The sequence below is a fragment of the Pimephales promelas genome, chromosome 15, assembly GCF_988280905.1.
Source record: "Pimephales promelas chromosome 15, fPimPro1.hap1.1, whole genome shotgun sequence".
NCBI lineage: Eukaryota > Metazoa > Chordata > Actinopteri > Cypriniformes > Leuciscidae > Pimephales > Pimephales promelas.
The window spans coordinates 35,300,863-35,316,835 of NC_142783.1; the positions used below are offsets into that span (position 1 = coordinate 35,300,863).

Below are 15,973 nucleotides of genomic sequence, written 5' to 3' on the forward strand. Positions count from 1 at the left end.
GTATTTGATATTTGATGATTTGATGGCTTATGTCTCTATATGAGCAGAGGAGCTGTTCCGCTGGGTCCTAAAGCCACTTTCTCTTCAGTGTGCGCTCACACACACATGTACACACTATAAAATCATTTTAGCATTTTTAGTTTGAATTTTGAGCATTTTTATGTTTTTCTATGTGAACTGAAGCATTCCTCATGTTCCATTCATTCCTAATGGGGTCAAAATGAGGGAAGGATTTGTTACTTTTATCATTTCAATCACAAAACTCCTCAAATGCATTATTTGTGTGTGTGTGTGTGTGTGTGTGTGTGTGTGTGTGTGTGTGTACTCGTGGTTCAAGTGCAACAAAAGTCTTAAGGTCTTGGACCCCTCTGATGAACACTCAATTATTATTTTTTTAAAAAGAGATTGGGGTCAAAATGACCCGAGGGAGTGACGAGTTAAAGGTGTGTGTGTGTTTGTGTGTGTGTGTGTGTGTGTGCGCTTCACCCTCTGGACTGGACTCGTGACACGGCAACACACTCCTGGGTGACGGAGGTCTCAGGAACGGATGATCCAGAAGCTGGTGAGCGTGCCAGCGATCAGCGTCATTAACACACACACACCTAATATACAGAAATATGTAAGCAAACCAATTATTAAATTATAGTTTTACCGCACAAACATATTCATTAAGCAGTCTAGAGCGCGGGGATATGGCCGCACACATGATCCGCCTGCGTGTTCAGCCTCTCCGTTCACAGTAACGTTATTAATATCATATATTATTATTATACCATATTGATATACAGTATTTACAGAAATGATATTCAGTCCCTACAAACAAGCACAGCAAACCTGGATATTTTATAATCTCAGTTTTGAAAAATTGCAATTCGATTTTTCCCCCCAAAATATCTAAATTATGTCATTATCAATGAAAAAGGGAGTTTACTCTGAATTACTAATATTACTATTATTATTATTATTAAATACTTTTTTTTATTTACAAGAGTAATATTTCTTTTTTGTTTTAATTTAGGTTTTATTTATTATTATTTTATATCACAGTTTTGAAAAATTGCAATTAGACCCCCCCCCCCAAAAAAAAAAAAATCATGCAGTGATGTGATTTCAATAATTAAAAATGATTTAATGAATTATCAGTTAATCTAAGTAAGATAAAAACCTGTGAATTATTAAAATATTATCTTCAGGAGGACTAGCTTAAGTGAATCTGGCTAGTCAGTCGACACCGTCACACACACACACACACACACACACCTGTTGAGGAAGTCGCGCAGGTCCGCGGGCAGCGTCTCCGGTATCGTGACGGGATACTCCTCGACCTCGCGACCCTGCGCGAGCGCTAGCATTAGCAGCCCGAAAGCCCACACGTCTCCTTTCTTCCCGGCCCGCGCGGGAACCGCCTCGTCGCTGAAGCGCACGCGCCCCTGCTGGAAGATGTCGGCGTCACACACGTCGGCGAGCCGCTTGGCCAGACTGTAGTCGGCGAGCCGGACGTCCCCGTGAGCGTCCAGCAGGACACAGGACGGGTTCAGGTGCTTGTGGACCACAGAGTTGCTGTGCAGATACTCGAGCGCAGCCGCTAGCTGGAGCGCGTGCCGCCGGAGCTGATCCGCCGGCACCGGAGAGCCACTCGAGAGCTTCTGTGCCAGACTCGAGCCGGGAACGTGTTCGGCTAGCAGGTCCACGACCAGCCCGTCGTCGCGCTCGCTGAAGCTCAGCGCCTGATAGTGCACCAGGTTCGGGTGCTTGAGCTTCAGCAGCGAGTTCAGCTCGCTCTCCGCGCCGTGGATCTGGAGCAGAAGAGAGTGTGTGTTTATCATGACTGCAAACAACTTCTAGTTCACTTTAAAATGATTTACTCTCCCTCAAGTCATCCTAGATGTACACGACGTTCTTCTTTCAGACGAATACAATCAGAGTTATCTGTTTAGCTGTGCATTTACTGAATGAGCACTGTGCCACCGTTCGTCCGACTGTTACTGCACTTCATGTTATTCTAAATGGTTTTAATTTACTGTATTTTATCATAATTTTTATTTTTCATTATTTCTTATTCTAAACTGTTTTAATTATTCTGATTTCTTTTGATTATTTTAATTTCTTCTATGTAAAGCACTTTGAATTGCCATCGTGTATGAAATTGTGCTATATAAATAAACTTGCCTTGCCTCGCAAGTGGACAGCATTGCTGAGTATTTCCTCCTTAAAACTGCAGTGAACCAAAGACAGTCTCAAAAACACGCGACGTCACAAACCACCTTGTAACCAATCAGATCAACGTGTGATCGTCAACCAGTGAGGGAGTGGAGGCGGGGCTCATTCGCATATTCATAGAACCGTGCATACTAAATGAGGCGAGGGTGTCGAGTTACATTCAAGATATTTTTTATTTTAAATATGTAATTTTGGTGATCAAAGTTGAGTTAACAGATACAGTTATTGACAACGGTGGGACTTCAATTTAAAAGCATGAAATTAGACAGATAAATTGTGCCAACTTATTAATTTCTTTATAAAACTAAAATATTAGTGGTAGACTGGTAGTGTTCATTCGTTTATTCAAAATAAAAGTCCAATAGTTTAATGATTGAAAATGAGGATATTAAGGCAGTCATAAATATTACTGATGTTATTGTAATGTAAAATAATAATTTTTTTATTTGCCAGAAAAGTAATATTTTTTATATTTATTATTATTGTATATGTGTGATATATAATCGCACATTAAAATTTAAATACATGACACATTAAATTGTGCCAACATACAAATTTCATTATAAACTAACATTTTACATCCGTTAGTGAACAAATGTGAACTTTCCGTGAGATGTGTGTGTGTATTCTGTACCTGTTTCTTGCACTTGTCTATCTTCTCCCTCTCCTGGCTGGTGAAGAGCTTCCGGACGGAGCTCCAGCGCAGGATCCACTCGTACACCACGGAGAAGTCTCCCGTGCTGGAGTTAAACGCGTAATACACACTCCGCCGCAGCCGCTCGCTCTCGCCTGAGACGGACAACCGACACACACACACAAACCTCATCCCAGTCCTGAGTCGCACTCGAGTTTACCATCAGCATGTAATAATAACTGTACTTAACTCTGATTTAAATTTAATTAATAATCAGTATATTTTACATATCATAATGTTTTATTAACAATAATTTTACTTAATAATTCTAAATAAAATGTAATTAACAATCAATTTATTTTTATATATAATAATTCTACTTAATAATTGTGAATTAAATCCTCCTTTTTTAAAATGTATTTTTCATTTAATAATGTTCTAATAATTGGATTTAATAAGTGTGAATGAAATTTATTTGAATAGATTATCAGAATATTTCACATATAATAATGTTTAATTAACAATAGTTTGACCTATAAAATTTAATTAACAATTGATTTTTTTACATATATATATATATATATAATATGTTTTATTGATAATAATTCTACTTAATTATAAATTGAATCATATTAATAATTTATTAATTTTAAATGTTTTAATAATGTGATTTAAATGTAAATTAAACTCATTTAATTAATAATCAGTATATTTTACATAATAATACAACCAATTTATTTTAAATATAATAATGTTTTATTGATAATAATTAGGGTTGGGAACCGAGAACCGGTAGTGTTTTTGAAAAAATACTGGAACCGTGCAAAATTCCTAAGTTTCGGTTCCTAAAACGGTTCTGGTGCGATATGAGGGCGAAGTCCTGGGAGTAGATTATCCTTTACCGTCTCACCTCAAGGCGCAGACAGACAGAGAGAGAGAGAGTAGAGGTGCATGATTAATCTTTAAAGGATTTCGATTCAAACACCTACGCCGTCTTATTCCTAAATGACAAAAACTTCACCACTGAAGTTGCGATTTGCTCTCACACGCGCTGGATTAGTACACACACGCGCGCGCGCGCCGAGTCACGTACATTCAAATCTGTTTGCGCTGAGAGAGAGAGCAGTTGTCGACATGAAACTGCTTTATAATCACACAGTATCAATATTTATGTTACACATATTCAAATGATTAACGTTACAGAAGTAGTGAGATTATAGTTTGAGTAGGCTAAACATTGACGGTATCAAAAGCGCAGTCCGTAACTTTTTTGTGTTCAGAATTGTATTTTTGTGTTCAAAAATGTATACAATGAGCGAGTGCATCATGAATGCTTTTTTTTCAAACCGTGTTTTTGTCTTATCTTGAATCACTACGTAAAGCCTGTAATAAGCGTTAATACTCGGACTTGTTTAGACTGGATGGCGGATCGCAGCCGCTGCGGAGTTGCCTGCGTGACTCGTCATGAACATAAACAGAGAGAAGTAGCTCCGGCAACAATGTTCTTCCGCAAGACGCATGCACTGCAGTTCTGTTTATTAACTGCTATTTAGGGCCGATTTATCCAGTAATAATGCAATAATTAAAGTCTTTATAAATCAATAATTCAAACTGTTATTAAAAATAATCTGTTCTACACACATATGTGTGTTAAAGCATATTCTACCCCTTCTGAGAGGGTATCACTGTTGGAGATACAATAAGAGGTCCTAAATTATTCTAGAGAATGCAGAATTGTTTAATTTCCTTTTTATTTTTTTTGCAAACATTGATAAATAATATGTTGAATTTGTTTACATTACCAGTCTGTTAAACTCATTTTTCAAGTACTATAAGAAATAAACACAAAAGGGATTGTGGATTTTTCTCTTATTAATATTTTTAATTGAATGGGAACCGGAACCGGAACCGGAATCGTTTGGAGGAACCGGAATCGGAACCGGAACCGGAAAATTTCTCCCGATTCCCAACCCTAATAATAATTCTACTTAATTCTAAATTAAATTGTATTAATAATTGATTTATTTGACATAATAATGTGATTTAATAATTGTAAATTACATTTATTTCAATTAATCATCAGAGTATTTTACATATAATATTTTATTAATAATAAAAATGTATATAATACTGAATTACTAAACAATAATCAATACATGATTTTACATATAATAATGTGTACTAGCTGTCCTTAATTCTGATTGAAGTGTAAGTGATGATTCTGATTTCCCAGCATGCTCACCAATGCACTTCCCCCGGTGAACTCTGACCTCTCCGAGGACACTGTTGCTGAAGTGGAGCACTTCCTGCTGCCGCTGGCTCTCCTCGCCGCACGTGTCTCGCCTGAGGAGGAAGAGGAGGAGTCACAATCACTGATACAACCTTTAAAGGTGATTCTCAATGTTTAGATGTTTTGCACCCTCAGATTCCAGATCTTCAAATATTGTCCTAACACACCATACAGCAATGGAAAGATCATTTATTCAGCTTTATGGGATCTATACATGATCTCAATTAAAATAAAACACCCTTATGACTGGTTTTGTGGTCCAGGGTCACATTAACATGTCATATAAACAATATGAGAAGCCTGTACTCCACCACTGAAGGGCAAAACATTTATTCTGTTGGTTTCAATGAGAAAAGGGGAATAATATCCTGCTAATAACTAGATGAGCACAGTTTATGAAAAACGTTGGATGTTGGGTTGACAAAGCCTTGTAGAAAAGTTTAATATTACTTACAAACACATTGTCAGCAAGAATTACCATGTTTTTACCATGGTAACTAATTTTTAGCATTTATATGACACTTTATTACTTGATTCTGATTGGTCAACAGCGCCATCCAGTGGTGAGTTATTATATAACAGCCTCTGAGGACAGAAACACAGGCTTACTGAAGAGTGTGTGTGTGTGTGTGTGTGTGTGTGTGAGTGTGAGTGTGAGTGTGAGTGTGTGTGTGTTCAGACCTGTGTCTGCTGCTTGATGTGGTTCTGCGTCTGTTTGTCAGCACTTTCTTTGCGTCGCTGGGATCCACAGGCGACCCGGATGACGAGTGTGTCGTGTGTGTCTCTGACGCCGGCTGCACCGCGACGACACTCTCCAAGCGCTCCTGAAACACAGTCCAGAACAGCGCCGTCACACACCCACGCAATCAGATCCAGCAACCGGATGGATCATAAAAAACGTCCATGTGATTCATTGCTGTGATTAATTAACTCATTTATTCATATTCAATAACATAATCAATATAAAATACTGTAACACTACTTAATTATATTATTGAATATGAATAAATGAGTATTAATTAATCACAGCATTGAATCACATGGACATGTTTTATAATGTTTTTTTATTATAATCATAAAAACATTATAAAACATGTCCATGTGATTCAATGCTGTGATTAATTAATACTCATTTATTCATATTCAATAATACAATTAAAATAAAATACTGTAATACTAATTAATTACTGAGCAGCGTCACTGAACACAGATCCACAACAGAGTTTTTTGTTATTTTGGGACCAAAATGTATTTTCAAAGCTTCAAAACATTGTAACTAACCCACTGATGTCACATGACTACTGTGATGATGTCTTTATTTCCTTTCTGGACGAGGACAGTATACCGGACACACATCTCCAATGGAGGGACAGAAAGCTCTCGGACTAAATGTGAAATATCTGAAACTGTGTTTTGAAGATGAACGGAGGTCTGACGACATGAGGGAGAGTCATTAATGACATCGTTTTCATTTTGGGGCGAACTAACCCTTTTAACTCCTTTTCCCGCAGAAACTGAACTCATGATCATGATATCTATTGTATAATATGCTGTTGTATGATGTGAAGTACGGTTGTGTAAAGCGCTATATAAATAAACGTTGATTGATTGATGATCTCACCAGTTTGGCCATCTCCTTCCTCCTCTTCTCCTCGCGCCGCTCCTCCTCTCGTCTCTGGATCTCGGCCAGGATCTCGTTTTGCTGCGGACGGGAAACACAGAAACACAGGTCAGGTTTACGGAGATGATGCTCGGGTCAGAAACAGATTCAGCACTGAGATCAAGAACAACAGTAATAATGTCGTCGTATCAATAAGACACTTAATATGATTTTCTTGTAATATTAGCGATTATCAGATGAAGCGTCGTCGATCGTTATTATTTTTTTGTTTGTTACTATGAATGAACTTTCCATTGAAACGACACTGACAAAAATAGTCTTAGTCAAACTGATTTATTCTCCCTTGAATAGAAATATATATACATCATACACTTGGATAATTATATGAGCAATGTCATGCTCGTAGCTAGGCTAAACGGCTCTGAAAAAAAAGAAAAATTACAATCCTTGATTCTGATTGGTCAATAGCTGTGCTTCATGAACGGTTACGTTGTGTTTATTTGAGCTTTGACATATCACACACTGTACACTGTCAGGGACTATTTTTTCTAGCGGAAGGAAGGCTTCTTTTAGTGATTTTACGTCATGAAAGTTACACTAATACATTTTTTTTTTTTACTTTATTATTTTTATGGTGTGGTAGCATTTTTAAGCCCCTTGTACGAACCCTGTGATATTAATAAACTGAACATGGTGTGGCGAGACACGAACTCAAGGAGAAACGATGTGCCACAGGAAGTGCTGTACCGTCTGCTCTTCCTGTCTGCGGCGCTGGTCGATCTTGCGCTGCTCCTCCTGAGCGAGTCGCTCCTGCCGGCGGCGCTGGTTCTTCAGCATCTCCTCGTGGAACGAGCTCGAGGGAGGAGCGTTGTGCTCCGTCAGGAACCCCTGAACCAGATCCGCCAACTCATAGATCATCACCTGTAAATGTGACGAACATATTATATCATTTTTAAATATGATGTAAGAAGTTACGAAACACTAAACTCGTTTACGGTGTTTTACATAAAAAAAACAAAAAGCTGACAAGAAAAAACACACACTCACTACGACATAATCAGATATGAATCGTTCGCTCTCTCACGTTCATAATTTCTTTCACAATTGTCTGCGCCGTCATCATCACTAATAACACAATCGATCGACTGCAAGCTCAACTATGATATATAATCCTGAACTTTATTTATTACAAGGACAGTGCATATTAACATGACAAGTCAAAATATGCCAGAGTTAGCCAAAAGGCTAGTTTTCATCTGCAGTCCTAAGCCAGATGTATATTTGGCAACCTAAAAATACAAAGTAAATACAACAAATATAATTAAAACCTAACAGAATGCAACAAACACACACACACACACAAAAATCAATAAAAAAAAATCAAAATCGAATCTCTAACATCAAATATAATCTCTAACATTGGCTGAACGTCACATCTGGACACTTCCATATTTATATATTATTAATGAGTGCATGCATATTGAAGAAAGCCCCATAATGCATTGCGGCTGGTACCTCTCCACAGCGGTCTCGGGCCAGCTTGTGCAGCTCTGCCTTCAGTTCCTCCAGCTTATCATGAGAAAGACCTTTAGCGTTCTTCAGCTCCAGCTCTGGAGGCCTGATGATGTCACAGGACACACACACAGACAGAGAGAGCACAGATCAAAATCGAAATAAACATCATTAACAACTATATAGACTTTTAAAGTGACAAAGACACAACAAAATGACTAAAAATTTTTAAAAAAAGAAATTGTTTTATTTGCTGAGCTGCACGTCATGTGACCCTTAACCGTGTTTTAGAGCTTCGGATCCGAGTGACACTCACACATCAGGATACGTCTCGGCACACTTGACCTGCAGATCCACCGAGACGAAGCGAGTGCCGAGTCCCTTCGGCCGCAGCTTCAGGAACACCTCAGGGGGACGTCTGACCTGCAGATGACATCATCACACGGGTCACTTCCTGCACACGACACGCCGGGGGTCTAGCAGAGCGTCGCGGATAGGTAAATGAAAAGCTATGACAACCCGGCAAAATAAAAGTCTAGTTTCACTTGATGAAAATGTGACAGAATTATGAAAAAAAATAATAATAATAATTCCTCCAAAAAAAACGTATTAAATTATTAAAACTTAGAATAATATCAACATTTTTCTTCTATGTTTTAACAGTAAAGCTCTGTTGTGGAGCATTTTGTTTGACAAAAAAAAAAAATTGTATAAATAAATTGTAAATGTTTTATGACTTCATTTGATCACCACCAATTTTGATAAGTAATTCTGGATTCAATTTTAATCTCTAAAATAAGTTTTAATATTTATAAAACAACTTATATACATTTATTTATTAATTCAAGTTGCTTTATAAATATTGAAACTTAATTTAGCGATTAAAATTGAATCCAGAATTACTTATTTATAATTTAGTAATAGCCGACAAAATAAAAGTCTGGTTTAACTTTAAAAACAATTGTAAGAGAATTAAAATATTATTGTACAGTAGAATGTTGCTCTAAAAGCAGTATTAAAATGTATGTAATATACAAACCGTGTTTGTTATTGAATAGGGCTTGGGCGTCATGACGTCATTTCTGGCCATAGACATATACATTAGACCTCACCTGGGGGTTCTAAGCATGCGTCAAAACCACCGCCATCTTGGAACAGGGGTCTTGTCATAGGAAGTAGCTAGGTAACGCTGCTATCTCTGCCTTTACTTCGAATTCATTGATGGTGGCGGACTTTTGTGCAGCGTATGATGTTCACGGATGAAATCTGAACTAGGAAGAATGTTTAAAAAAAAATTAAAAAAAAATCTTTCTGGAATCAATGATAAACACATGCCTGACCGTTGGAACAAACCAAAAAAAACAAGAAAAATTGCATTCATGATGATTTATGGTGATTTTATTTCCGTTACACCTGTGTTTGATGCATTAAAGTGGAGGGGCTCCCCTGTTTCAAGATGGCGGCTCTATTGACGCATTCGTTCCAATGAACTGCCGTAGCCAAGGTGAGGTCTAGTTTATATGTCTATGATTTCTGGCGTGGCGGCCATGTTGGCAGCTTATGCGCATGTAAACATACAGCAAGTCGAACGAGGAGAAGCAGCAGAGTTGGGATAAAGAAAAGAAAAAACACGTTAAAATCCCTAAAAGGTTGTGGAATTTACCGAGATATGTTAAATAGGGAAGCCAGTGACCGGTATGTGGACTAAACACTTTTAACGGTCTGGATCTATATGAATCTTCCAACAAAGAGTCGGCAAACAGTGGGAACACAGTAATCCGGACAAATAGTTAGTAAAGTTAGATGTCAACCCTCACGTTTTTTTCCAGGTTTCTCACGTACTTGAGCTCTTTTCCCGCTGTCTTCCCGTTTTAGCATTTTCCTGTAAAATATCCCGTATTTTAATATTCTCATAACATTAACCCTTTAATCGGACCTGTCAGTCTCTGTTGCAAACTGTTACCCTCTTGCTTTAAGCATCGTTTTGCTTACTAACTTAAGTTTGTTTAAAACAGCTAAAGTTACTAACTAACTTTTACTTTTGAAACATATAGTTAAAAGTACGTTACATGTGTGAATGGTTGTTAGCACTTGCAGTTGTTACTAAACTAGCAGCTAGGTGGAGTGCAGTTAAACTTTACCTTTGTCCGGATTTAAGTTAGCGTTACGTACTCTGTGCTCCCACTGTTTGTTGGAAATTTCAAATGGATCCAAACCGTTAAAAGTGCCGTTTTATCCACACACCGGTCTCTGGTTTCCCTATTAAACGTATCCCGGTAAATTCCGCATCCTTTTAGGGATTTTAACATCTTTTTTTATTTTCTTTCACCAAACTCAGCTGCTTCTCCTCGTTCGATTTGCTGGTGTGTTTACATTTGCGAAGCTATCAACTTGGCCGCCACGTCCCAGAATGCAACGCGGCGCCCCGCCGAAATAAAAGTCCGGTTTGACGAAGAAATTGTGACACTGACAGAATTAAAATGTTATTGTACAGATGAATGTTCCTCTAAAAGCAGTATTAAAAATGTATGTAATATATAAAACGAATTTGTTTTTTAAGTTGACAACCCGCCAAAATAAAAGTCCGGGTTGATACAGAAATTGTAACAGAATTAAAATGTTATTGTACAGTATAATCCTCCTTTTAAACGCAGTATTATTTTTTTTATTAAAAACACATATTTCATAAGGTTTTAAATGTTTTTGTTGCTGTTCTTAAACTTCTGATAAGCTGTATAAGTTTCATGGTTTCAGTTAATTACATGTTACTGTAACATAACACATGATGCGTGTCACAACATTGAGCTAATTACCATGACACGCCCACATTTTCAAATCTAAGCACTGACGGACGTAGAAAGTGAAATGAACAACTATATTATGAGTGTTTGTGGACATAAAAGAACCATGAACTGAACATGAGCTCTTTACGACACACTGATGTCATTTCTGAACATAAATCAATACCTTCCATGGACCTTCCGCTCGTACATCAGTGAAATCCTCCCCGTATATCGATGCCAGCGCCTCGAGCTCGTTCTCCTGTTGAAGAGAGTAATCATTCATCCTGCACGAGGAGCTCAGCACTCACACACACTCCTCAACACCATCGCCGAGCAAAACCATGCAGAAAACATTCATAAAACTTCTCATGTGGAGGCATGTAATCATAACAGCCGTCGCGTCGCGTGGCAGCGTCACGCTCGTGCGTCGCTCTGATGACGTGTACGCGCGCGCTGCAGTTCCTCGTCCTGCCGCTGAGAGGCGCTGTTGCTCGACACAAAATATTTAAACTGAAAATTCTCAGTAGCTTGTTCTTTCTCTAAAACACACACTTTCTCATCCTATGCTATTCTAGACTCACTTCCTCATATTAAAGATAATGGTTTTAATTGTTGAAAGATAAGATAAGATAAGATAAAGGTTTTAATTGTAATAATGGTTGAGTTCTTTTTTGTTGTTGTAGGCTTTGTATTTCTGTGTATTTTTTTTTTACTTTTATTATTATGTATTTTTATTGTGTAAAGTGCCCCGAAAGCTGCTTTATAAAATAAAGTTTATTATGATTATCTTCCAATTGCTCTTCCATGACAAGGATTTTCAGTTTACATGCAACACATTTCTATATTTTGTCATCGTGCAAATTACAGACAATTGTACTTTACTCTTTTGCACACAAGTGCCAACAGATGCACTTTCCTTAAATCAATTTGAAATTAAAATGTGAACCAGAAACTAATTGTTTTGAGTTCTCTTTAATTTAAGAATTGAGCCAAAGCGATTGAGAGAACTGTAAATGAATGTGTTTTTGTGATTATATGACATGATGTGTTGGTGGACATCATTATAAAGCTGTGGAATCTGTGTCTCCTTCACTCATGTGTGTGTGTGTGTGTGTGTGTGTGTGTGTGTGTGTGTGTGTGTGTGTGTGTGTGTGTGCAGACAGAGCAGAAACCTATTAATAGTCAAACTCTCAAGCAGAGATTATGAAGAACAACCAGAACAGACGCTCATTCTCAATCATGATGTCCAAAACACCCGTTCACCGCTCAGCATTCTGGGAGATTCCATGGGAAATATACAGCCGAATGTTTAGTTTTGCATTTACAGTTCTTTGTTTTAGATACAATTCCCCCACTGTTACACAATTACATTCACATTCCCATAATATACACGTAAATACACTACATATTCATAGATTTTGAGTTTTATTTTTAATTGAATTGTATTATAGTTATTTGATAGATAGATGATAGATATATAGATAGAGAGATGGATAGATAGATAGATAGATAGATAGATAGATAGATAGATAGATAGATAGATAGACAGACAGAGAGATACTGTAGATAGATAGATAGATAGATAGAGATAGATAGATAGATAGATAGATAGATAGACAGATAGATAAATAGACAGATAGATAGACAGACAGACAGATAGATAGACAGATAGATAGATAGATAGATAGATAGATAGATAGATAGATAGATAGATAGATAGATAGATAGATAGATAGATAGATAGACCCTCAGTAATGTGTGTATATATATGTTAAAACACTGTGGTATCAAACGTTCATAGAAATTAGAATCTGTTACACTGTTATTTTTTGCAATTAATTTAATTTGTACATTTTAATTTACGTAAGTTGTTATAATACTTTGTTATTATTATTGTCTTCACTATACTATGTGTTACAAGCTTTGGCAATATTGTAATATGTACAGTCATGCCAATAAAGCAATTTGAATTGAATAGATAGATAGATAGATAGATAGATAGATAGATAGATAGATAGATAGATAGATAGATAGATAGATAGATAGATAGATAGATAGATAGATAGATAGATACTTAGATAGATAGATAGATAGATAGATAGATAGATAGATAGATAGATAGATAGATAGATAGATAGATAGATAGATAGATAGATAGATAGAGATAGATAGATTGATAGATAGATTGATAGATAGATAGAGATAGATAGATTGATAGATAGATTGATAGATAGATAGATAGATAGATAGATACTTAGATAGATAGATAGATAGATAGATAGATAGATAGATAGATAGATAGATAGATAGATAGATAGATAGATAGATAGATAGATAGATAGATAGATAGTTAGATAGATAGATAGATAGATAGATAGATAGATAGATAGATAGATAGATAGATAGATAGATAGATAGATAGATAGATAGATAGATAGATAGATAGATAGATAGATAGATAGATAGATAGATAGATAGATAGATAGAGATAGATAGATAGATAGATTGATAGATAGATTGATAGATAGATAGATAGATAGATAGATAGATAGATAGAGAGAGGAGCAGCCACTGATCAGCCACTCTAAAGATGAGCTCCTGAAAAATTATAAAAGAATGAACCAAAGAATGAGACAGAGAGTGAGATAACGACAACAAACAAGAAAAAACAACAGAAGAACAACTTGGACTCGGGTAAAGACAATTTTTTTTTCCTATAAAATACATTTTAATACAAGAAAGAAGACTTGAACCTGTGGGTTAGCATCCAGCCTCTGAGTCTCCACTCTAACAGCTAACTGGAGTTTTCCCTCCAAAACCTGAAAGGCTTTCTTAAAGGAACTACAGCTGAAAAACTTCTGATATTCAGTTACTAAACAGAGAGATTAGCTTCATCTGGCAAAAATCTTAAACAAAAACTGTATATTTTGATCTATTAGAGTAAAATCTCTCATTATTACAAGCTAAAAGCTAAGTTAGCTGCAGTCTTGGCTCAGTGCCCAGCCCGATCACCATGGCAACCCTGGCGCAGACAGAGTGCACGGGGGAAGTGCTTTACCCGGAGAAGTGCAGAAGTGTACAGGCCAGAAAAAAACACAAAGAGAAAACTCTCAGAGACAACCCTGATCTTCTGTATGCGGACTACATTCAACTTAATGGGAGAAGAATCAAGAACAACCTCATCTTCTACACCACTTTGATAACTGCATGGAAATCAGCCATCTGTGTGGAATTCAAGAACATTTTTAAAGAAGGAATTGGTCGAGGTGGAAGATTAACTATATGCAAAGATGAAATGCTTGACACAGACAACCCAATACTCACCATAACCTACTATACTAAAGGCACCTTCCTTCTGCAAGGCAATGAGGCAAGCCTGAACTCATTCGAGGAGATCTTCCCCCGGCTGAAGGCCAGAGTAGAGGAAGAGAGAGACGAACCTCATGCAAACAGCACAGACTCTGAGGAGGAAGGCCCAGTGATTCTTTCACCTGCACCATCAGACCGGCGACTGAGAGACAGTTTAGCTCTACTGGAACTGGACTTCGCTGAATTCAGGGAACACACTCAAGTCAAACTTTCAGACACATGCAACACAAACAGTTCCATCCAAGCGCTCAAAGATGAGCTAAGACAGCTAAAGAAAGACACCAACTCTACCATCACTGAACTCAACAGAGCTCTCAGGGAACTGCAAGGAGAAAACCAAACTCTCCGAGTACAGATGCGCAAGCTAGAGGAGGACAACGAGAGAAAAGAAGAGAGCTTCTCCAGACAGCTGCAAGTAATGAGAGAGCAGTTACAGGAAAACACAGAAGACAACACACGTCACTACAGTACAGCTCCTACTACAGACTACACAAACACAGACAGTGAGCCTGCCACAAACACACAGACACCTGCAGAAACTCAACCCCCCCCCCCTGCCCCCCCTCCAGAACCTGATCCAGATATTCTCCTCCTCATGGACTCTAATGGGAAGTTCTTAGACCCACAGAAACTTTTTCCACATCAGAAAGTCTCTGCCAAACGATGCAGCACAACTGGCCACGCCCACCATATCATCAGAGACTTCCTAGGACAGCCCTCATGTGTCATAATCCACACTGGGACCAATGACCTCCACTCGCTGCGCAACAACACTGCAGATGCTGTCAGGAAAATGGCAGAAACCACCAGCAAAAAATTCCCAGAATCCCGGATTGTTATCTCCACACTTCTCCCACGACATGACACACCACCACACATTATCCACAACATCAACACTGAAATTTCCCGCAGATGTTCTTCACTTCCAAACGTGCACCTGGTCCACCACCACCACATCGGCCTCCACCACCTGTACGACGGACTCCACCTGCACAGAGATGCAGTGCGCACTTTTGCAAGGGCCCTTAAAGATGCAGCCCTGGGCCGCACCCCAACACCACCGAGACATCTGCTACCGACTCCAGAACACTACCGGCCAATTCAACCCTACATGCCCAGACACACCCCCCCGACCCCGATGAGGAGAGACGTCAGCTGGACAAACATCCCACATCCTCCACCACGTTCACACCCACCTATGGATCACTACACACCTGTAAACCTGCAGTCTCCAACTCCACGTTCACCTGCTGGCCATCAAGTCCCCATTAAGAAGAAGAAACCAACCCCCTCCACACACACAGAGAAATCCCCCCACCCAAGAGCACAGAGCTACGCTGAAGCTTTAGCCCGGCCTCCTGCTCCACCCACCACCTCCACCTCCACACCTGCCAGCGAACTGAGCCAGATCAGAGAGATGCTGCAAACACTGTGCAACCAGCTCCTGAACAGATAAGAACACACAGTGCTCTATTAGAGAAAAAAAAAAAAAAGTATGTGTATGTATGTATATATATATATATACACGTATAATTTTGCACTAA

The 15,973-nt window shown here is 38.1% G+C and overlaps 1 protein-coding gene across 3 annotated transcripts in view; it reads right to left on the reverse strand.

Annotated features, from left to right (window-relative positions):
• The window catches only part of eif2ak4 (eukaryotic translation initiation factor 2 alpha kinase 4), a 36,680-nt gene extending 25,170 nt beyond the window's left edge, over positions 1 to 11,510 (reverse strand). For 2 of the 3 annotated variants that reach the window (XM_039669381.2, XM_039669380.2), the window contains exons 1-10: positions 11,245 to 11,510; positions 8,594 to 8,700; positions 8,281 to 8,383; positions 7,513 to 7,686; positions 6,766 to 6,846; positions 5,826 to 5,968; positions 5,097 to 5,197; positions 2,855 to 3,009; positions 1,261 to 1,796; positions 487 to 602 (exon numbers count right to left, since the gene is read on the reverse strand). In XM_039669381.2, the coding sequence (XP_039525315.2) occupies positions 487 to 602; positions 1,261 to 1,796; positions 2,855 to 3,009; positions 5,097 to 5,197; positions 5,826 to 5,968; positions 6,766 to 6,846; positions 7,513 to 7,686; positions 8,281 to 8,383; positions 8,594 to 8,700; positions 11,245 to 11,343 (1,615 nt within the window). In that variant the 5' untranslated portion in view covers positions 11,344 to 11,510. Of the gene's footprint in view, positions 1 to 486; positions 603 to 1,260; positions 1,797 to 2,854; positions 3,010 to 5,096; positions 5,198 to 5,825; positions 5,969 to 6,765; positions 6,847 to 7,512; positions 7,687 to 8,280; positions 8,384 to 8,593; positions 8,701 to 9,316; positions 9,567 to 11,244 lie in introns of those variants that run through there. The other variant, XM_039669382.2, reaches the window with a different exon arrangement.
• Between the last annotated feature and the right edge of the window lie 4,463 nt (positions 11,511 to 15,973).